The 23,002-nt window shown below is 53.6% G+C and overlaps 5 protein-coding genes and 2 non-coding genes across 7 annotated transcripts; 3 read left to right on the top strand and 4 right to left on the bottom strand.

Annotated features, from left to right (window-relative positions):
• Positions 1-1,963: 1,963 nt before the first annotated feature.
• Positions 1,964-3,122, bottom strand: CTHT_0046820 (uncharacterized protein; the record flags this gene model as incomplete). The annotated part of the gene is made up of 6 exons (XM_006694995.1): positions 1,964-2,243; positions 2,325-2,385; positions 2,447-2,486; positions 2,560-2,568; positions 2,661-2,735; positions 2,808-3,122. 6 exons carry the CDS (start codon positions 3,120-3,122, stop codon positions 1,964-1,966), a joined length of 780 nt encoding a protein of 259 aa, XP_006695058.1.
• A 1,787-nt stretch (positions 3,123-4,909) lies between these two features.
• On the top strand, positions 4,910-5,001 carry CTHT_0046810. Its single transcript is given in 2 exon segments — positions 4,910-4,947; positions 4,965-5,001. It is a non-coding gene; the product is annotated as a tRNA-Glu (tRNA).
• A 969-nt stretch (positions 5,002-5,970) lies between these two features.
• CTHT_0046800 (uncharacterized protein) lies at positions 5,971-8,131 on the bottom strand (the record flags this gene model as incomplete). The annotated part of the gene is made up of 6 exons (XM_006694994.1): positions 5,971-6,017; positions 6,099-6,105; positions 6,170-6,262; positions 6,328-6,366; positions 6,907-7,786; positions 7,845-8,131. The coding sequence occupies 6 exons, from the start codon at positions 8,129-8,131 to the stop codon at positions 5,971-5,973; spliced, it is 1,353 nt and encodes a 450-aa protein (XP_006695057.1).
• Positions 8,132-10,458: 2,327 nt separating this feature from the next.
• On the top strand, positions 10,459-12,705 carry CTHT_0046790 (uncharacterized protein; the record flags this gene model as incomplete). Its single annotated transcript, XM_006694993.1, has 1 exon — positions 10,459-12,705. The coding sequence occupies one exon, from the start codon at positions 10,459-10,461 to the stop codon at positions 12,703-12,705; it is 2,247 nt and encodes a 748-aa protein (XP_006695056.1).
• Positions 12,706-18,010: 5,305 nt separating this feature from the next.
• CTHT_0046780 (uncharacterized protein) lies at positions 18,011-19,724 on the top strand (the record flags this gene model as incomplete). Its single annotated transcript, XM_006694992.1, has 3 exons — positions 18,011-18,321; positions 18,380-19,074; positions 19,129-19,724. 3 exons carry the CDS (start codon positions 18,011-18,013, stop codon positions 19,722-19,724), a joined length of 1,602 nt encoding a protein of 533 aa, XP_006695055.1.
• Positions 19,725-20,583: 859 nt separating this feature from the next.
• On the bottom strand, positions 20,584-20,671 carry CTHT_0046770. Its single transcript is given in 2 exon segments — positions 20,584-20,619; positions 20,636-20,671. It is a non-coding gene; the product is annotated as a tRNA-Arg (tRNA).
• Positions 20,672-21,535: 864 nt separating this feature from the next.
• On the bottom strand, positions 21,536-23,002 carry CTHT_0046760 (uncharacterized protein; the record flags this gene model as incomplete). Its single annotated transcript, XM_006694991.1, has 2 exons — positions 21,536-22,577; positions 22,722-23,002. The coding sequence occupies 2 exons, from the start codon at positions 23,000-23,002 to the stop codon at positions 21,536-21,538; spliced, it is 1,323 nt and encodes a 440-aa protein (XP_006695054.1).

Here is a 23,002-nt window from a genome sequence, read left to right as displayed (position 1 = left end):
TGCTTGTCTCTCTGCTCTCTCGTCTTGACTTTTTCCGTCTGCCCAACGTCAAGCCTTACCCATAACTTGCAGGCATACGTACGGCCTTTGCTTCGAACTTGCCGCCAACCTGGTACGTCCGCATGCCAGACGACACCGAGCTTGGGCCGTTAGCCCCGTTCCCCGAACGGATGGGTGCATCGGCCCCGCCCTGGCTGCCCGGGGGGAGGGGGGCTTCGGCGGTTAGGATTGGGTTATGCAGCTTCTCAGCGGATGCGGGCTTGCTGTTACCGGAGTAGTCCAGCCTCAATCATACATGACCCCTCAATCATTGAGATCGTCCAGATCATTCGTTAGACATGAAGTTGTTCCTTGGATCAGACCTATCCATCTTCTTCGATCATGGTTTGGTAACTCCATCGTGCAAGGTGAACACTCACGGGTGGAGCGTGACACAACTCTTGTCGTAGCGTAATGTGGGTACTGGGACCGGGATCGCTGCATTCGTAATGGCGGTCTTGGGTAGCACATGGCGTGCGTGACAGCAGGGTGGTTCGCGATGCCCACAGCATGTTGTAATCAGCCATGATCGGCAGGTTGTCAGTCAAGTTTCCTCATCCTAGCCCAGATATGGTCTATTCTCAACTTGCTTTGGTCACCTCTCGTAAAACCGGCCCTCTGATGATACTCTGGACCAGAAGTCATATTCGCCCTGTTTCTCAGCATCTGAACCATTGGTAGCATTCCCCCGCCATGAGGGGCACGTCGCCCCATAGCTATGACCAAGAAGGAAACGAAACGGCCCAGTGGTGCCAAGTTGCCAACCCGTGCGGGGTTCTCTGCAGCAGTTGACAGCGGAATGGCGTTCACATCGGTTATGTAGCTCTTGAAGCTTGGATAACCTTTCTAATCTTGTTTCTAAGACAGAGATCCAGGCATGTGCAGGTTTGATAGGTCGGAAGGGGGATGGTTGTCAAAGGCTTGCTGTTAGCCACAACAACCACGGTGAGGTAAGCTTCGGCCAACAGTCAGCCGGTGAGGCTTCCGCTCACCTTGTTTCCATAGTCCTCCGATACGCAGCGATCGACTTAAAGCTTTTAAACTGGGCGACTTGTACAGCTGTAGGAGAGGCATCTACTCTGCCACCACGGTATGGCCTGCGCACTGAAGCTGGGTATTGACGTGTAGAAGCTCAACTGGGGCTCGGCTTCGAACTGCCAGCTCCAGTGAACGAACTTGATGCGGTTTCCATATTTGCCTGACAAGTCAGTGCTGCTTGTATGAACCAATCGCCCTGTGAGTTGGGGTTTTTGTTGAAGATCAACGGACCCGTTTCGGAGGCACCGAAGCATGCGTTGGCATTCTAAGATCCTGGAACAGTGCGTCGGCTCCGGTCTTCTAGAAGGTCATCAGGAAGGCTTCTCCGATCTCCAGCCGCTCGAATCGGAGAGGACAGGGTACGTAATATATTTCGGAAGCACTGGTGTATGTAAAGCCGCTGGCTGTTACAAGAGTGTGGGGGACATATTTGTAAACTGTGGGAAAGTCTGGAATGGGTGACGGTTTCTCGGCCTATGATGCACCGAAGTTGTATGCAGGCGAGAGCTAGTGCTCGGAACCAGATATTGACAAGGCATGGCACTTACCTTTTCTAAAGTTCCTGGTTCTGTGATGCTGCCATTCAATATCGGTTATCAACTGAAAAATAGCTCTGGGAAGATGGCGGGCTTCATGTTCCAAATACAAGCTGTTGCAAGTTCTGGTCATCACCAGCCCTTGGATTCACTTAGATGGAGTGATGAAGCCTGGCACAAGCCTGAGATCACTTCGGTAGCACGGCACGATTGAAACTGCAAACCCCTGGCTGACTCACTCATGCCACTCATGAATGTACCTCCATTACAAGACATCTTCCCTCAAATCTTACGTAGAAGTAACTCATATGCTGCGCCCACCTCCTTCTCCCTCACCTCTCGATGCCTTATCAAGGTACATAACTAACCTGCGCGGTATTATCATACTCCTCGCTGCCGCAGAACCCCGGGATCTGGTACTGCTTAGCGCCGAGAATCCCTAACGAACCCGACGGCGTGAGGGAAGCGCTCGCATATGTAAACCATACGTCAGAGAAGGCCGGCATCGTAACGAGTGTGCTGCCATAGTAGGGTCTCTCGACCACCCAGTTGGCGTTGACGCGGGCAAGGGTCGGGCCATTTGTGAGGATCACATTGTAGTTCACACCCGTATGGAGGTTCATGAGAGAGCTGGAGATGTTAGTCGGGAAAGAGCATCAGATATGAAGTTCTCTGGCAAAAAAATTTAGAAACTAGGGAGAGGACACTCACATCTGAGCAGACGTCGTCGAGGTTGCATTAATCGTGACTTCGAGCCATTGGCCGGGGGAGACTGTCGGGTTTAGCAGCACTGCTCAAGATATCTAAGGTGGGAAGATAAAAAGGAAGCTTACTGGACAGAGAGGTGATGGCATACGCCCCGAGGGGAACCCACTGCCACCAAATGCCATGCCTTGATCGTCATGAGCACGCAAGCTCTCCTCTTCACGTCCACAAAAGAACTTACGACGCTGCGCTACTCGAGGTAGCAAACTACTCTCTTGTCAATCCTCTTCTCCCAATCTCTCTCATCAACAGTTCTTAACGCAATGCATGCCAACAACTCACCTCACAAACACTCCCGGCCTGTAGCAACGCCGACGTCCAGGAATCTCCATCAATTCCGACCCAAGCCGCAACCGCCTGTGGCCAAGTCACGCCACTTCCCGTCCTCTTCGCACAATTTGGGTGCTGAAACATGCCCGTCACACTCACGATGCTCTTCCCCGACGGCGCAGTGTTGACACTACCGCACCAGTTGGAACTGTTGGCGATTGGATTGGCGCGGGGATTGAGACGAGTTGCTTTGGAGGGGGGGTTGCCGAGTTGGTAGGTCTCGAGGGGTTTGAGCTTAATCTCTGAGGCGGGGATGGGAACGCCTTTGCGAGTCGCGGTGATAGAGTAGCGCAGGCCGCCTTCGAGTGAGCCTTCGAGGACGAGGTCCGCCGCGGCGGGGGCAGAGGTGATGGGAGTTGTGAAGAAGAGAAGGAGGAGGATGGAGATAAGGTTTGAGACTCGAGACCAGGGCATGGTTGCTGATGGATGACGACGGCGCCCCCGGAAAGATGAGTTAAAGACGAGGTCGTGGTTGTAGTCGAGATACGAGCGGTGATAAGAATCGACTTTTTTGGTTCACAGTCGAGAAATTGAGGGTATGAAGTTTATACACCGACCTCGAGTTGTGAGACCTTCAGACAAAAAAAGTTATGTGATATCCTCAAATCAAAGCCGACTTACACTTCATATCCTCCATATCGAACAACCAAGAACTGTATATATATCCCTTTCACTTCCGATCCCAAACTTTTCTTTTACACGCTGCAAATGTTACATCCATTACCCCATAGCGCCAGACACGTATGCGGTCATGCCCACCTCGGACAATAACAGTCACCATCACAGCCACACTAGACTGTAAATACCACAACCTGCAAGGGCGCATATTATGCCACACTTCCCGGGTGCTATCGGGCCATAGTACTTCTCGCCTCGGCAACAATCTGCCAGCAGCTCTGCAACTAGTGACCATCACAGTAGCAGCAGCGTTTGTTGGTGATGACAGCCTTCAGTGACTGAGACAACGGCACTCTGCGTGAGGGGCCCAGAGGCCGAAGGGCATGCAAGAAAAAAGCTGATGGCATGCAGCGAGCCCATCCTTCACACAATACTGGGATACCTAAGTCCCGATTGCGTCCCACGCATGTAAAAGCTGCCTAACCCCCACGATATTGCCCCTCTCGTTGATAGACCATGCCATCAACTTGAGAACATATCTGCAGCATCTTTTAGTAGTTCGTCCCAGCTGCCTGGTAATATGACACGCCAAGAGGGCACTATCCTAGTGCGAGCTGCATGGAGGAGCAAGCGAGGAACGTGACCCCGCACGGGTTGGCATGCAATGTCGAGTTGAGGCACTGCCAATGTACGCAAGGAAGGGTATCATTTAGCGCACTAGGCCATGTCAGCGGGCAAGTCAAGAGTGAGGGAGCGTGACCGTGCCATGAGACTTGGGTAGTAATATGAGGTAGCCTCAGCTATCCACATGTAAGTTAGACATGGTAGATAGCCGTGCGGCAGCGGCGCAGATCCACCGCGGCTACATCCCTAATGATCCGTGTTGACTGCGGCACGTTCCGTACGAGGAAACAGGTTCAGCTTGCAGAATACAGTTCTGCAAACAGCATAGGGGATACAAGATGAGCTGGGATGTCACTCGTGCTGGGCCTGGTGGCAGTGAAGTTTGGGCTTATACTTGCAGCTTGCAGGGCATGGTTATGGTGCTGCGAAATGTGCTGCCAGGATAGAGAAACTGAGAGGGGGCCTTCAACCAGAATGGCGAGGCGACCGGGTAGTAAAGAGAAACTCGCCCTGTCAAGGTTGCCTGAGCAACTTCGGAAAGGAGCCGATGTGTAACCTGTCTGCCCTTCTGATGGAAGTTTTATTTGAGGTTTTTGTCAGGATTCAAGCGTCGAAGAACCCCTTTTCGGAGTCGAGCTTCGCCGGGGTCGAACGGGGAGTTTTTGTCCAAAGCTGGCATTCATCTTCATTTCAGATTGGGGAGGATGATATGATCGACGTGTTCCCCAACATTCGGTTCTTCAGTCAACTAACCCGTAGAAGCTCAAAAGGAACTCGGGAGTTCCAGCCCTGACAACCTTGTGAACCCCCCAGAACTTGGAATCATCGCCCCACCTGCTTACTCATCCAACCCCAGTCGCCGAGACCAACGCCTTCCTCAAGCCAATGATGACTAATCAATATAAACCTTTGTTCCGACACTTCTCCGTAACCAATCGGAACTCACTCGATCCCCCGTATCGGGTGTGGTGTAGCGGTAACATCGTTGACTCTCACTGCTCAGTCAGTGATAAGTGCTCAACAGCCCCGGGTTCGACTCCCGGCATCCGAGTTCGATGTTCTTTTTTGTGCCCCTTTTTTCTCAGTCCATTGAGCGTTGTCAGGAGGGGATGAGGGCGGCTTCTGGGAGTTAGAAACGAGGAGGATACGAGCCGTAAGAGGGCGAGGATACCTACAGAGAGGGTGAAGAAGGACCCAGCAACAGATCGTGAGTAAAGACAATCAAGGACTTGCTCCACAAAGTGTTTAGCACATCTCCACGGCAGTGCAGAGACGTCTCACACCAAGGGAAATGAAAACGCCCCACGCGTGTCGCAGAATAGTAGTATATTGGGTATCTCAAAAACACCAATTGATCCCTGCCCATCATCCATCCATCCAGCATAACAAAACTTATGCCTAAGAGATATTCCTCTTAGTCCCAAGGCCAACGGCGTTAAAAAAAGGCAAATGCCAAAGCAGAAAGAAAAGAGGAGCATTAGCTGATACGCAAATAGAAAAGCCCCAGCAAGCCATGATATCCCCAGAAAGTGAACACCACATCATACCACAACATATGCGCGGCCATTCTTCCCTTCCCAGGATTATTAGATGGGTATGGATAATGCTGTCGTAGGTAGATGCAGAGAGCTGGGATCTGTGACCGATGCATGAGTGGAGAGTGCGCCCACACACAAAGGAGATAGAGGGTGACAACAAGAGCCAGAGCAGAGCAAGGTCGGTCCGTTACGGAACTCTGCCCGATCGCTGGCCTCTCATCCCCCACTGCACAGAGCGAGGAGGAAGAAAAGGAGGAAGGAGGGGAGAGTGCAAACCCAACGTTGGGGCCTGCACCGCCCCAACGCCAGGTCCAAGTCAGGCAGGCAGGCGGGCGGTTTCAGCAGCGAACAAGTAGCGAGCGGGAGTCTCCTCCTACCGCTTACTCACTCTGCACAACGCCGCCATGCCGTGTCGTCGTGCCCACCAGGGAGCGATAGGCCTCATCACCCGGCCTTGTCGTGTCACTTGCTTGCTTGCGTTTTCAGTACAAGTCGCGATCAAACCTGCGACGAGACCAGCCTGCGCACCCTGGAGAACACGAAGAGTTAGTGAGATCCTAAAAGATATAAACGGTAAACCGTGCTGGTTCAGCGGCAGCTAAGGACTTACAATCGCACTGTGAGGAACGAGGTTAGTAACCGTTAGACAAACAGATTGTTTAAAGGGAGAAGTAAACTTACAGCAGCGAGATCCGACCCCTCATTATGAATCAGGCAGTACCCTCCTCCACAGATCTGGCATGTACGTTGGGTGTCGGCGATGCAGTCCTTGCACTAGTCACGGTCGTGTAAGCCCCAGCTCGATATGGTAAAAAAAAAGTTTTCGTGGGTCGACTTACGTTCATGCCGCATTCCCAGCAGCTTCTCTGGACATGTGGCTTATTGTGACGTTAGCACATCATTGATGGATTTTGAAATCTTTGAAACCCAAAAGGGAGGGAGAGGGTGGTGTGGGGTTAAGGCGAAGGCGGGACAGATTGAAGACAGCCAGGCGGGATATAACCTCCAAACCTGAAGGTCAAGGACTGGACGCTTCCCCAACGGCAAATGAGGGCCACGGGTAATACTTCAGCTCACATCCGGCAGCTGGCCGATTCTCCATCAACCTCCAACTCGGGCTTTGCAGACGCAGACCGTCCTCGTCCTCGACCCTTTTCCGTCCTTCCACCGCAATAAACGCCCTCCCCTTCTCCACCCACACACCTTCACTCAACGAAATCCTTCATATCAAAATCAAGACTCTCAGTAGGCAAGGTACTTACCATACCAACACTCCCCGCATTCATCGGCCCAACCCAACACTGCTCACACCACCACTTATGACAACCAGCACAATACCTCTCCCTAATACAATCCCAGCATCTTGGGACAAACATCTTCCTCTTCCCCTTCTTCCCCATCAAACTCGGTCTCAATACCTCCCCCTCGGGACACATGGCCCCCCTCAAGCTAGCGCTATGCATCGGCACCGGCGTAAGCAGGGGATATCTTCCGGCGAGATCGCGCTCCCCACAACTGCTACTCTCACTCAGTCTCCTCCCGAACTCATCCCTCTCTCCCCCTAGACACCAATCCTCATCCCCCCAGGTAATCAGCCCCTCTGGGGCTGCCCCACACCCTTCACACGGGCCCAAACTATAACTCGCCACGGCAAACGGCTTCACCATAGTCGCGTTCGGGTTGGCCGCGGCAGCATTCAAAGCTTCCATATCGATGGTTCCCCAAGCAGGGGAATTGAGGTGGCGGGGCCCGGTGCACAGAACGGCATCGAAGGCGATGATGCCTGTGCATGCGCGCAAGGTGTCGGCCCATTCGGGAGAGATTTGGGACTGGGGGAGTTGGCGACCGCGGCGTTGCCACCAGGGCTCGAGGTCGGAGGAAAGGGTGAGGGAGAGGGCGTGGTGAAGGGGCCAGGGTGAGGAGTGGTTGGTGGTTGTGGAGGAGAGGCTAGCTGGGCTCCGGGTGGAGGAAGAAGAAGCGCTTGAGTCAGGGGAAGAAGACAGAGACTTAGGCTTGGGGTCGCGCGCGCCGAAATAGTACAGCCCCTTCAGACGGGGCATTCCCTCGGGACGAGAGGGTCGACAAGCGTACTGCAGGGCGGCGCGCAGCTTGTGCTCGTTGAGGTTCTTGACGTCGCGGATGGAGAGGATGCGGACGTTGAAAGCGGGGTCATTGAGGATGTCGTGGACGAGCTCGGCCGTGACCGAAAGGCCGTCGAGGGAGAGGATTTGGACATCCCTCAAGATGTCGAGGCGCTGGAGGGCGGCGAAGATGTTACGGAGGGGACGGGAGTAGTAGCTGAGGTCGTCAGCAACTAAGTCTACGTAGACGACATGTACAAGCCAGAAAGACATACTCCTCAGCAGTCGCGTACTGGCTCTCGACGCCGTCGGTCCAGCCGACCGTCAGGTTCTCCTGGGCCTTCTTCACATTCTCGAGGTCCAGGCGACGGAAGACATGGGGAGTGCGGTACACCAAGAAGCGAAAGGCACGGGAGGTGGCAGCGAGATTCAGGACATCTTGGCAGGAGAGGTATGGTGCCGTTTGGGTCAGCACCAGAGAGTTTGCAAGAAGCTGGAGGAGAGCACAACGCTTGAGATCACTGGACAGGCTGGAGGTTCGGCTCTCGGAGGTCTGGGTCATGGTACGGAGTGTTTGATGCTGATGAGGGATGTCTCGAGGATGTTGGCCGCGCGAGCACCTTGGGAAGAGCTGAGGGGTGTTGGGAGACGTAAGAGGCCAGAGAGCTAGAGCAGTGGGAGCCAGGCGATCCGGGTAAATAATATTTTAATATTCTACCTTGTGGGAGGAGGAGTAGCAGCCCAACCCAATCGTTTCACAGGCCGTCAAGCAGCGAACCACTCAAAGCCAACCGGGGATGGCGGCCCAGACGGACGAGCTTGGGGGCTTAAGTGAGTTTGACAAGCGGTGGGCGGGATGTGGGCCAAGCGTGAGACACACAAGACGAAACGACAGACGACAGGACGAGGCGGGAGGTCGATCGACGAACCAGGGTTCGTGGGTTGGGGCAGGCTTGGTACGCCCACGCCTGGGTTCGGTGTACAAGGATATCCGTGGCGGGGGATGACAGCAGCGACATGGGAGGGCGCTGAAAGATTTCGATTCATTTTTTTCTTCCTCTTCTTTTTTTTTCTTCTCTCTGACAGCTCAACTTTGTGGGAGTTTGAATGCTCGTGGTTGTGGTTTGTAACTACAGAAGAGATGCTGGATAGTCATGATATTGATGATGATATCAGACGGTGATGATGAGGAAGCTGGACCTACGGATTGCAGAGTAAATTGTATAGTGCGTGTTGTGGCCAGCTGGCATTCGGGCTCGCAGCTCACGGCCTCCGAGACCCCAAATGCCAGATGCACTGGCAGACCGCACCGGAAGGGAAGCGTCCGAAGGAGAAACGGCCAAGCTACCGGGCAGTATGTGGGACGTCTCCCAACGTTAGCGCGCCGTAGTGCGGCCGTGACGCGGGCGCGGGCCTGTCACAGCAAGGACGTGGGATGCGGTGGCGTTTAGCCGGTGTTAGCGCGTCGCTACGACGACGGTTGAGGACACTGTGAGAGGGACGAATGAATCCATGATTTGATGCAAGACCCAAGCAATGTTGCGATGGAGCCTCATTCCTCCTGCAGGGCGACGTGGGGTATCGCCGTCCAACGCTCGTCGTGCCCGCCCACATTAAGGCCTTGTCTTGACGCTCGCTCGGGGTGTGGCGCGCTGTTGCTCAGAGAAAAACAATAAATCCAGACAATTACGACCCAAGCGAGCGTTGGTTTCTTGGGACACGTGGACCAGCGACGAGAAGCACGTCAAATGGGCTGACAAAGGCGGGTGTTATCTTATCGGCGGCTTTCCTGTTTGAGTGTCATTGCTTAGGGTTGCACCTTGCACTTCACCCACTGGCAACAAGTAACTATCGAGCAGGACCTTTCCATCCCAGCTTGGTTGCGGGCTGCTGCGATCTGGCATCTGGCCAAGCTTCGCTGCTGCTTCTCACTGCTGTATCCCCACTTGCCGGCCACTGCGCCAAACCTGATCTGGCTTGGTGGAACAGGGATCGCGGGGGATTCTCCACGCACAAAGCTCAGTCGACGACCCAAATGGACTGGCGCTGCTGCTGCTGCAAAGCGTCGTGTGCCAATCCCATGTGAGGCGGCGGACTTTACGGACAATGCGAGGCGCGAATGTGAGTGCGGCTGGTTTGCTATAAAAGTGTGTCATAGAGTGCGGGGAAGCAGCAGACAGCAGAGGGAGCTCAGCAAGCTGGGAGAGGGGCTAGAGATGTAACGAGAGGGACGGGGGGAAGCTTGACGACATCCACGATGCGCGGTGTAAGAACGTGGAAAGCAAACTGTTGGGGACCCTTTTTGCCAGCCTGGTGGGACGCAGTAAGCGGACGCCGGCAATTAGCAATTGCAGGCTCCGCCAGAGTTATGACGTTAAAATCAAAATTTCATTTCAAAAAATCTGCCCACAGCGACCCCATGGAGCCATGGACCCATGGACCCATGAGGTCCTTATCTGAAGGTCGGGCCGGAGTTTGCGTCTTCCGATGCCCCACATCTGCCAAGAAGTCATTGCAGGTTGGCCAGGGATTGGAGCGATCTGAACAGCCTACAGCGATGACGAATGCGCACATAGAGGCCTCAGGAAGCAATCCATGCACCTGTTGCGGCTGCGACTGCGACTGCGTATACGTATTGATGACTGCCAATGTCAACAGCGAACGACGGTAAAGTCTCCCGCGACGCCAATACGATGAAAATTCCAGCGCGCAAGTGACGATTCGAGAACCATCCACAACGCCATCTGGTTTCTCTTAACAGCGGGTTACTTACCTAGTCTCCAACACAAGATCGATTGCCCCGCCTGCTCCTCATTTTCCATCAGACCCGACGCGAACCCATAGACAGGAAGATCCGCAAGACAAAGGACCCAAAACACCTAAAGCAACATGGACGGCTTACAACTCTCCTGGTCATCCTCACTCCGAGTCGCCCATCCAGCCCGCATCGCCAGCAAGGACCTACAGGGTGACAAGATCCTGCTCCCCCAGTCCGCCCTCGAACAGCTGCTGGCTGCGTCCTCGAGCTCAGCCCCGGGGATGCACTCCTTTACGGCCTTCGACTCCCACAACCCATACTCCGTCGCCGGCCGACGACAATTCCGCGACAACGACCGCCAGCTGCCTCACCCGCTCATGTTCCAGTTGATCAACCAGAAGAACGGCAACACCGTTTACGCCGGTATCCGCGAGTTCTCCGCCGACGAGGGCGAAGTCGCCCTTAGCCCCCATCTGCTCGACGCTTTGGGGATTTGCGAGTCGGATATTGCAGAGGTGTCGGCCGGTAGGACAGAAGATGGCGCCCGGATTGTGGTCAGGGCGAAGCAGCTGCCCAAAGGCGAATATGTGCGTCTGAGGCCCATGGAGGCCGGCTACGACCCCGACGATTGGAGGCCGTTACTGGAAAGACAACTTCGCAGCAGCTACACAACGCTTACGAAGGGCTCGATTCTGACCGTCCAAGGTGCCAAGGGTGAGGAATTCCGCTTTCTGACTGACCGGTTTCGGCCCGAGGGCGACGGCATATGCGTGGTCGACACAGACCTCGAGGTCGACATCGAGCCACTGGACGAGGAACAAGCTAGGGAAACACTTCGCCAGATCCAGGCCAAGGCGCAGAAAGCTCCGGGCACCGCCAATGGCAGCTCCGTTGGACACGCAATCGATATATGGAAGGATGTCGATGGCCAGGTCCTGGGAGGGGACTATGTAGACTACGAGCTGCCGGCATGGGACAAGTCGCGGCCGCTCGCTATTGAGCTGACGATTCAAGACGAACGCGAGGTCGATCTCTACGTTAGCCCCAAGTCGAATCGGCAACGATCCAGGCCGCGCGAAGACGAGCATATATTCGCCGACTTTTCCTCGCCGAAGGACGGCGTGAAGCGCATCGTCATCCAGCCCGGCAATGTCGAGCTCGAGGGGGCAGAGAGCCTCCTGATCTCGATCCATGGCTTCGTTCTTCCTGACAGCTCTTCCGACCCGACACCCCGCCGCTACACCCTGCGTGCCCGGGCTGTCGACACAGACAGGCCAGCGCCAAACGGCTCAACCTCAGCCCCCACCGCGCCATCCTCTGACGAGGAACAATGCCGCAATTGCCTGCAAAACGTTCCCAAACGCACCATGCTCCTCCACGAATCCTTCTGCCTCCGCAACAACATTATCTGTCCCGAGTGCCGCCTCGTCTTCCAAAAATCCTCCCCCGAATGGTCCTCCCACTGGCACTGCCCAACCCATCCCTCGGCCAGCGGCTCAACCCCACTGAGCAAAGCCAAGCACGACTACATCGAGCACACCCAACACACATGTCCCGCCTGCGGGCCCTCTTCGCCCTTCACGTTTCCTTCATTACCAGAACTATCTCGCCACCGCACAACCATCTGCCCCCACAAACCCATTCTCTGTTCATTTTGTCATCTCGAAGTCCCCCAAGAAGGTGACCCCTTAGATCCAGCTTGCGAAGCAGAGACCGCGCTGACGGGGCTAACACCCCATGAACGCGCAGACGGCGCTCGCACGACGGATTGTCACCTGTGTGGAGCGATCGTTAGACTCAGGGATATGGCTGCGCACATGGCGCACCACGAACTCGACAAACTGTCTCGGCCGAAGCCCATCCCTTGTCGGGTTGCGCTATGCGGAAGAACATTGTATGGTGCCAGTGCAAAAGGAACTACCCGTGTCGGAGGCCAAGGACCGGGGAATGACTTGGGGTTGTGCAGCATATGTTTTGCGCCGTTGTGGGCTAATCTGCATGACCCGGAGGGGAAGGCTTTGCGGAGGAGAATCGAGCGGAAATTTCTTACGCAGTTGATGTCGGGGTGTGGGAAGAAATGGTGCGGGAATGAGTACTGTAAAACCGGCCGCAAGAACCTGGGACTGCCGCCTAAGGGCGAAAAGGCTGCTGAAGCGATGCAGATTGTGAAGGGGCTCATGGAGGGGGTTTATGACACGCATAGGGAGGGAAGTGTGTGGTTTTGTGTGGATGAGGCTTCACAGAAACGAAGGAAGATTGCGGAGATGTTGGCCGCTGAAGGGGTGTATGAGTTGGAGTGGTGCGTTGCGGCTGTGGAAGCAGAAGGGGGCAGTTTGGAACGGGCGAGGGGGGTGGTTGGGGGATTGGGCGCCTACTAAAGTACAGAGGTCATGAAAGTATAGGATGGTTGGTGGTGCTAGGGAAAAGGGGGGGTAAGTTATATATATATATATATATATCAGGGCCCTTTGTGATGGAAGGGGGAAATGGTGGAGATGGGTATTGGTATTGGGGGGAAGGGGACATAATGAAGATGGAAATGGGAGGATGAGATCAGTTTCCTTTCCAAGCTAGATATGAGGATAAGGCTCATTACATTATGATACCCAAGAGTTTTGAAGATGGATGAATAGATTGCTTTTTTTAGAAAAATGCCCTTGATTTCAATGTTCTGACCCGTTCTTTTGCCAAGTATCATATTGTTGAGCTCACTGACTTGTCCCGTTAGTTGTGCTAGCAAGAACGTCATTTGTGAATAGGAGCTTCATCCCCTTCTCATTCTTTGCCTTCAATGAACTAGGAGTCTACTGATGCTAGCATCAAGGGGTGCGCCTTAAGACAGGTAAGAGAGAGGCAGCAGTTATGGTTTGTATGGGATGGCAATTGGAGTTTGATGTTTGTCTCACAAAAAGAAAAGAAAAGAAAATCTGGGTGAGGGGCAATGAGCCCAAATCTTCTTTTATCCGGTGTTCACATGAAGAATGCCCTCACCTATCCTCGAGCAGATATGCCTAAGGTGCAGCAAGCATTCCGGAGAGGTTACCATGAGGAAGGGGATTAGGTTGTTATATTTCAGAGGTCCACTGGACAATACAGTATGGTACCTGGTCTTTTCTTTTGTTTACAGAATGGAGTGTCAGAGATGATATACCCTTTTCCCAGTAACCCTGATAGATAGCTCATGGCTCAAGCTTACAATCCTTAGACTACTGAGAAGACTCTACCGGATACCTCACCATAAGCTCATTTTGAGTGACTGATTGATTGGACATACCCATGTCAAAGCAGCAAGGCAGACAGGAATTGGTACGGCTGAGTCATTGGACAAAAAGCCAACCTCATAAAAAGATGTGAGTGTGTGATAAATGGCACTTGGAATAACAGCCTTGTCGTCACCCTCAAAGAATGTGCTTAACGTGACGAATTTCATTCACTCTCGATGCTGCTTAGCTGACGAACCACCCTCAGCATGAATCAACAGCCACCTGTAGCTCTATGCATCAATCCCAGCCTCATGTCAAACTAGCATCTCCCATCTCTCATTCTTCACCATCCCACCAACCGTAGCTGGATAAACCCCATCCTTGTGCAAAAGGAAGTTGTTGGCTTAAGTCGACTGTAGTATGCCATCTTGTCAAAACAGGCTCATTGTTTAAGACAACGCACAGAATGATAGAACAGGCACACTCACACAGCAAGAGCAGCCCTTGCAGTCAGTACAAGAGCATGAGTTGCAGCCGCAGCCTGACATGTTTGTCTATTGTTGTTCGAAAATGCACAGGAGACAGGTAGGTTGAGAAAGGGTTTATAGGATGGATTGGAATTGGCACTTGAAGTCTCGTATTGAGTATGATATGGTATGGGAGCGACCCCTTTTGGCTGAAGAGAGGAAGAGTTTACCTGCTAGAGGGGGAAGAGGAGTCGACTTTATATACCACTCGGCTGTTCCTCCTCGAGCATTAGTCTACCTACTACGAAACTAACCCATCTCCTTTATTATTCCACTCACGCGTGACGTCCTTATCTCGTATCCGTCCAATTGGGGCCTGTCCGCACCTACTTACATTGTTCACCTCCTCAATTTGAGAACCTACCTATAGGAAGAGTGCCGGCCCGTCCCTGAAGCTTGACATCTGCTGCGCCTGCCCTGATCAGGAAATACCTCTCTGAAGTTAGCGGGCAGGATAAGGAACATCGGCATCCTGACAAACCGGTGTGCCTCCCAAGTTTCCATGAGAATAGGAGTTCATTGATGTGGTGCGGCCTTTGCCGTATGGAATGCAGCACAAGGCGTAGGGACCGAAGGCGGACGTGGGAGATGTGAGAGAGCGGGATGAGGACCGCGAAGGAAGGCTAGCCAAGTAGGTCAGAGACAGAGCAGGCTGCCAACAAGAGACCAGATTATTCAGAAGGGGAATCCGCCAACCTAAGGAGCCTGATAACAGATAGGTAGCCATGTAGGACTCATGAGCAGTCCCAGCCGGCAGACAACTCATCCATCCATCCATCGATGGTCAGACTGCGGTTTTCTCCGACACCACACAGACAGTCCTACTCCATCCCGTGCCAGCACCAGCTCTAACCATGGGTTTTTGAGATACCGGTGATGGTTCGTCCAATCTCTGCTTCGCCGGCACCTCCTTCAAGACACTTTCTTGTGATTAACTATTAGCACATTAGTGCTCGGCCCGTGCACGACACCTCCCGATATATACTAATCACCACAATTGCAGTAGCATGCTCAAAACAGCCCCCGATAGGCAGACTGAAAAGGCCCATTCTCCTCTCCCAAGTGCGGGGAAGTGGAATGCAAATGCAGCACATTGACAAGCGACGGGACAGAGGATTGTGGCGTGCATGGGCAAGGTGACACAAGCACACAGACCGTCCCGAACAGCAAATTCCAGGAGAGAAGAGCAGCAAGCACCCCACCAGGCAACGTGGTGCAAGAGTGAGACACGCATATGTAGAACCCAGGTGTGCATGTCGCGTGTTTTGTGGACAGGGAGTGGTGCGGATATGGCGGCGACTCGCTGAGCTGGAGCCGTTTGGTACACAAGCAGAGAATGACGAAGTGATGATGCGAAATATGGCAAGTCAGTTCTGGTGTCGTGGCCGGCTAACTTTGTTCAGACATCACCTTTGAGGACAAGAGTTGCTTCCTGGAAGAGATCAAGGATGGGAACTGTTCTTTGAAGAAAGCCAGCCAAGACGGGAAAGCCGATGACTTACGTCAAATGATTGAGATCACGTCTTCCAAGACTCTTTGATTGATCCCAAGTTTCAAGATTTATGCTAGACGTTCTTGCGTAAGAACCGGAATCCAAAGAGGACCACAATTTAGAGGCATGCGGAAGCTCAACAATGACTCTTGCTCGTGATGATTGTCGACAAGGCCTTGCCAGGCAATGGCTGCCGTCAATGGCAGATGTCTCGCGAGGACGCGGACTGGTAAAACTCTCTTCTTTTGACCCTTGGACAGGTCTTTCTGCCCATCTAAGATCACATACGAGCCATTGATGGCGATGACGGAGCGATCCCCAAGATCGGCAGTGTTTCAACCACACCCAAGCTTAGCCATGCAATCCTCCAGCTGCGGATGGGAAACTCTCCGGCCGGGAACAGACAGAAGGGGGACTCCCCATAACACAGACTCGAACCACCAACAGACAAGTTCAACCCGGAGAATGAAGTGCAGCTAGTGTCGGAAATAATCCTTGGCCGAGTGGGCTAGCTGCACTTTGCAGAACCCTTCATGTGTCTGACTCAACTCAAAACCCGAGTAGACAACGCCTCTGATGACTGTGTGAGCGGTTGCCACCCGGGCGACAAAGCTGAGAGGAAGATGGACACAAAAGCTGTGGAGAAGGTAGCTCTGCCGTTGACCCATTGTGCACTTGTGGATGTGGGAAGCGCAGCGGTTGGGGTAAGTAGTGTCGTCGTTGTGGGGTAGACAAGTACCGTCGGTTCCCTCGGCTTCGGCCCGAGAGGGGCATCAAAGCGTGGGTTGGGGTTAGTTGAAGAGCAAGAAATGGGTCGGCGGTTTTTAGAAGGCCGAGAGAGATGGGTTGGCGTAGTATCACGAATCCATGATGCTTGTTCATCTGTTTTTGCGAAGCAGTGTTTCCTTTCCTCTCGTGATGGGGATGTTGACATCGGTGTCGGATTTAAGATATCCGACATTCCGCGTGCCCAACGACAACGACAACGCGTCGTCAGCGTCGGGCCCAGTGACATCCGGAGTCTTGTTGCCTGCTGCAAATTCGGTCAAAAGTTGGTGGAACGGGCTGATAAAGCCAGGTTTTGGATGATGGATCGACTCATGACAAGGCTGTGCCATCGTGAACGCGAGTTGGTTGTTCCAGATATGGTTGTTGGTGCAGGAGCCCCACGGACGGCAGGTCGTCCCGAGCCCGGGATCCCCCCAGCTGATGAGGTTCATTCTGTCGATGACGGAGCTTATGATATCTGAGTTTTTTGGTGAATCTAACTATCATGATATCTCAGGGTGAAAAATCGGCGCCAGATAAACGCATTTCAAGATATTCCAACGGAAACCGATGGCCTCTTCGCGAGAGCGTTGACGGCCTGAGACAAGCTTCCTGCTGCGACCATGGGTCTGATGAGGCCAGTGCATCACAAGGGCAGCGAAAATCGGCCAATTCCGTTTCGTTGACAAAAGCGAAACCGAGGCATTGAGATGGCGGCAAGCGCGCTGATTGGTCAGATTGCCTTTCAGAAGAACCATGTGGCGGCCTGGGTCCACACAAAATTTGGGGTCCGCCACATCCTGCGCCGCTTGCCCTGTTCTTGCACGCTGTTGCCGCCCTGATGCGACATGATTGGGCTGCCAGCGCTGATATGGAGACAAAAAATTTTGAGGGTTGACCTTGAACAACTGGACGCTGCTAGCTTCGCCGTAAATCCGGGGCACCTGCCTGCCATGGAAGGGTAACGAAGCCGCTGGGTTATGCAAGTCGTGCAGCTCACGGAAGCACGAAGAAAAGCCTCGGCAGGGGGGCAAGACAATGTGAATTGTCGAGGTTTGGCGTTCATAACAGACAATGATGGATGGCGATGCTGATGTTGTCGAGGACGCCAGGAATTGTGACAGCAGCGTCCAAGATCAGCTTCATCGCCAAACTTAGGGCCAACATCCTCGGTTCGGGCAGCCGAGGGCGGCTCGAGTCGGCAGGCGGCAGGCGTGTCCCCACGCGTGAGGAGAAACAGGGGGAAAGCTTTGATGGGGTTTCGCTGGGTTGCAGGTGGGCTCTAGGATGAACCCACCGTCATTTCGGGGCCTGCCAAGCCCCCGTTCATGGCACACAATGATGCGCCAGCGGACGATTCCAAGCGACAGTGCGTCCTGGTCCCGGGCTCTCGGGGATCTGGCAGCCCGCTCGCCGTTGGGAGCCTGCTCATCTTAGGCTATCTCGCCGCCGCCCGCCGGACCTACAAAAGCACGCCATCCCGTGCCATCTGCGATCTTCGCAGCCAAGCAGGCCAAGACCCGACATATCCAGATCCCCGGAGCGTCGACCGTGGTGTTGTCCTTGACCTCAGTGCGGGTGACTGCTACTCGCGTTCGTTCATTCACTAAGAACCCTTAGCCTGCAGTCGATTTGCTTGGCCAGCATATCACATTAATTACATCTTCTAGAAACAGAAAGCAGCGTCTAAGTCATGGCGGACAACACCTCTTCCTGGCAGGTGACCTTCGACGAGAAGCGGTCGCAGACATACGACACGGACCGTGATCCTGAGAAGGGCGGCTACGAGCCGACCTCTGACTTCGAGGCTGCCACCATCGTGCCTGATGAGTCGACTCCTGTCACCCGCGATGGCGCCGTCGCCGAGAAAAGCAGCGATGAGGAGAAGTGGGACCCCAACATCGTCGACTGGGACGGTCCTAACGACCCCGAGAACCCCATGAACTGGCCGATGAAGAAGAAGTGGATGAACATTGCCGTGCTATCCATCCTGACCATCATTACGTGAGTTCAGCCCTCTTCTGGTTTCGGGTTGTAAGCTGTGTGATGCTGACGGACACAGCCCCTTGGGCTCCTCCATGTTCGCCCCCGGCATCCCCAGGATCCTGAAGGAGTTCGAGGTAAGCTCCAAGACGACTTCGACCTTCATCATGTCGGTCTACATCCTGGGCTTCGCCTTCGGCCCCCTGGTCATCGCCCCCATGAGTGAGATCTACGGCCGCTCGCTGCTGTACAACTTGGGCAACCTGCTCTTCACCGTCTTCACCGTCGGCACCGCCCTCAGCCAGAACGTCGGCATGATGATGGCTTTCCGCTTCCTCATGGGTCTGGCCGGTGCTGTACCCATCACCATCGGCTCTGGCAGCATTGCGGACATGATGCCCGTCGAAATGCGTGGTCGCGCCATGGCTGCCTGGGCCCTGGGTCCTCTGCTTGGTCCTGCTATCGGCCCCGTTGCTGGTGGCTACCTCATTCGTGCGGCTGGTTGGAGATGGGTGTATTGGTTGATCACCATCATTGCTGGTGTCATCACTGTGTTCACTTTCTTCACCCTGAAGGAGTCGTATGCCCCTGTTATCCTTGAGCGCAAGGCGGCCCGTCTCCGCAAGCAGACCGGTAACCCCAACCTGCGCAGCAAGTTTGCCGATCAGTCGACCACCCCGGCTGAGAAACTCAAGCAGGCCATCGTCCGCCCGCTGAAGCTTCTGTTCCTCGTGCCAATCGTCACCCTCATGTCTCTCTACGTTGCCATTACTTGTGAGTCCTCCACTACCCCCTACATTACACAAGCAAAATACTAACCTGCTTCAGACGGCATCCTCTACCTCCTCTTCTCGACCTTTTCCATCGTCTTCCCCATCTACTACGGCTTCGGTGAGGGCGAGTCTGGCCTCGTCTTCCTACCCTCTGCCATCGGCATGGGCCTGGGCATTGTCATTTTCGGTGCCATGTCCGACCGGCTAGTCAAAAAGAACATGGGCACGGGCGAGCAACACAAGCCTGAGCTGCGCCTCACCCCCTTCTTCACCATCCCTGCCGGCATCGCCTTGCCTATCGGCCTCTTCATCTACGGCTGGTCCATCGAGGAACACGTGCACTGGATCGTGCCCATGATTGGTGTGGTTATCTTCACCTGGGGCTTGATGGGCGTCATGATGTGCATCCAGAACTATCTGTTGGATGTGTACCCCAAGCAGGCTGCGTCCGTCACGGCGGCCTTGGCTGTCCTGCGCTCGCTCGCTGGTGCCCTGTTGCCGCTGTGCGCGCTGGATATGTACTCTGCGCTGTCGATGGGTTGGGGTAACAGCCTGTTGGCGTTCATTTCGCTGGGTCTGATCCCCATCCCACTGCTATTCTACAAGTTTGGGCCGTGGCTTGTTTCGAGGTTCAAGGCGCCTTCGCTTTAAGCAACCTTGGCAATATTCTGACGTCACATCGCTTCTCTGCACCATTAATGTCCCTCCAACTGCCGTCCTTCAGCAAAGCTCTTTGGTTATCAGTTCTTTCCTACCTATTGATCTACATGGCGCATAGCAGATCGGCGTTTAGGGAATGGTTTTGATTAGGGATTTTTGTTGCAAAACTACACATCAGGGGAAACAACTAGAAGCTTTTTGCATCAACGATAGAGAATTGTTATAGAGGTTCTCTCAATCGGATGGATGGATGAGGATGGTAGACGTACAGAGCATGGATTCATTTCAGGTGTTGTATCTACATGTACACGGTACGGTTTCACTGCAGAACTTCTTCAAATACCATTAAAGATCTCTCATCTACACTCCGCTTCATGCAATGGCATGTCGGTGTGGCCGTTGTCCAACAAAGATGTTGCAGTAAATTCCGTTCCCCACATCAGTGAGACCCCCTTTTCTCCTCTTCATCACGCCCCCCAAATTTTAGGACAGCAAAGCATGATTTAGGCGGAGTGCAATTACTTCAGCACAGCACATTGCAGGAACACATGTCGATGCAGACACAATAGCGATGTGAAAAGGCGGGTTACAAACTTTTGACCCTTCAGTTGCATTGTCAACTTTTCGTCTAATTTGATAAGACCATTTCTCCACAAACTCAGCCAGCGGTGAGAAAATCTAGGAAAAAACAAAGTGGGACTCCCTCCGCTCCTCCCTAACATCCGATCCCGACCCCATCCACCCCGAACCCGAATCCAACACCCACAACATGAATCCGTCCCTTTACAGAAAAGGAAATTCCAACAAAACTGACAACAAAGAAAGTGGAAACAAGCAAAAGAAACAAGGCCGATCGAGATGGGACTCGAACCCACAACCTCAGTCTGTTCTCCCAGTAATTGTAGGAGGACCACACGCTACCATTGCGCCACTCGACCTTGGGATTTGTTGAGAGCTTTGATTGTGCACATTGAAAATAACAAAGAGGTTGTAAGGCAGGGGCAGGAGGGAGTATTTATGCTGGGAATGAGGGAGGTGATGGGAGGAAGTGTGAAGTGGCTGAAATTGGGTTTGGGTGTCTGGGCATTCGAGTGATGGGTGATGTAAAGAAGTCCAATTCGCTGGAAAGCTGATGATCGTAAGAAGCGGTAACAATACAGCTTACATAAAGGAAAGAAAGAGAATTTTTACTTTGGCATCATCCATAATCTGGGCGTTCGGTGGACATGGAACATTGTGAACGAGATGTGGGGGAGGGTGGGGAGCAGGGGGGAGGAGAATATGATGTAGGTAAATCATCAATTCGCTGAAGAAAAAAAGCAGTTCTCGCAGCTGCAATAAGAATGTTTACTCAACATGTAACCACACGAAGCGGTTATGTCAACTACATCTCAGACCTTGGATACAGCACCCTCCTTCAGCCCCTCCCCCTTCACGACCCTCATCTCCGATGTTCTCTTCTCCCCCCTTTCCTCCACCCCTCCCTCCCTATTCTGAGGCTGAGCTTCATCATCCCCCATACTCCCAGAGTCACCCTCCTCAAGTTCACGACCCATCCACTCCCCTACCCACACCTTCACCCACAAGCCTCCAAGCACCGTGACCCCCGTAAACAACCAAAACGTACCCCCTGCCCCAATACCCCCCTTCTCAGTCGGCAACAACATCTCTGGCACAGCTCTCGAACACCCGTACTGATTGGCAAAGTGAATAACCATGGCCAGACCTGCACAAAAGGCTCTGATGCGCAGGGGGAAAATTTCCGAGGATAAAAGGTATTGCATGCTATTCCAGCCTAGAGCCTAGCCGATGCCGGAGAGGTAGAGCATGAATACTGCCATTCTCAGGGCTCCTTTCTGGGTGTTTGTTGGGACGTGGGAAGAGGTGTGGTCTACTACCCAGGGAAGAGCAGTGAGTAACGAGGAGATGTAAATCAAGGAAAGGGCTTGGAAGGTGATGCCTATGAGTAAAGACCGCCGGCGGCCGATGACATCTACCAAAAAAAGAGCGCAGATAGTGGAGGCGAGGAGTTTGATTAGGCCGAATATTGCTGTGATAAGGAGAGAGGTTGTGCTGCTGTGGATACCGAGGAGTTCGAACAGGTCTGGCGCGTAGAGAGTAATGGCGCCGGCCCCGGACCATTGGGAGAGCAGCTGGGAGGCTAAAGCTAAGTGGACGAGATAGAGGTTGGAGCGGGTGCAGGTTGCGAGGAGGGTAGCCTTGGCATCGAGAAGAAATCCTCTCGTCCTTTGGAGGAAAGATGGGGATTTGGAGGGTAGGTCGGAGTCAGTAAAGCCGCAAACAACCCTCCTCTCTTCCTCCCAAGCCCTCACAATCGCCTCTACCTCCTGTCCGACATATGCGTCCCCCTCTCTCAACCCCCTCAATCTACTCAGCACGCCCCTGGCTTCATCAACCCTCCCCTTCATAATCAACCACCGTGGCGACTCCAACCCCCAAACCATCAACGCCAACACCACCCCTGCAAAAAACAAATGCAGCCCCGTCGGCGCCATCCATCTCTCCTTCCTTCCCCCATCCTCCTCCTTGAAAACCCTCGCGCAGACATAATTCGCCCAAAATGCTAACACTATGCCGAGGTAAACAAACCCTGTAAACAGGCAGACACATAGCCCTCTTATGGAGGAGGGTGAGATCTCGGAGAGATAGACGGGGCCTACGACGGGAGTTTGGCCGATGCCAAGGCCAGCAATGAAGCGGCCTAGGTAGATAAGTGTGAGGCTGCCGTGGGAGAGGAGGAAGATTGTGATGCCGAGTGCCCAGAGGAGGGTGAGAAGGCGGGTGGTGGGGATGCGGCCCAAGGTGTCTAGGATGGGGGGGGCTCTGGGACGGATAAAGTCAGCATTTTTTGGTCCTAGATTTGTATAAGCAGCTTATATGGTCAGATGATAGGTAAGGGGTGTCAGATTTCTGATAAAGAGGTAAGGGGTGATGCAAAGTCTCGGACTAAAAACCGGGGAGACACACATCATAGCCCCTCCAATGCACCCTAACTGCACCATACTTGCCACATTGGCCTTGATCTTTGCTTGATCAACCGCTGAGTATGAACTGTAGTTGATACTTTCTTGGAAGTGCCGACTCTTGAAAGCGCCGCTGATGAGTCCTTCATCAATACCCCGTGCTGTGCCGAGAAGGGCAAAGGTGAGGACGGCGAACCACAATCGCCAGTTCTGAATGACTTGTTTAGGCTCGGAGAGAGAGGAGAGTTTGAAGATGTTGACCGTTTTTTTGCCTTCTGGGGCCAT

The sequence above is a fragment of the Thermochaetoides thermophila genome (assembly GCF_000221225.1).
Source record: "Thermochaetoides thermophila DSM 1495 unplaced genomic scaffold scf7180000011818, whole genome shotgun sequence".
NCBI classification, from domain to species: domain Eukaryota; kingdom Fungi; phylum Ascomycota; class Sordariomycetes; order Sordariales; family Chaetomiaceae; genus Thermochaetoides; species Thermochaetoides thermophila.
Note: the sequence above shows the minus strand (reverse complement) of the source record. Positions and strands in the feature narration are given on the sequence as shown.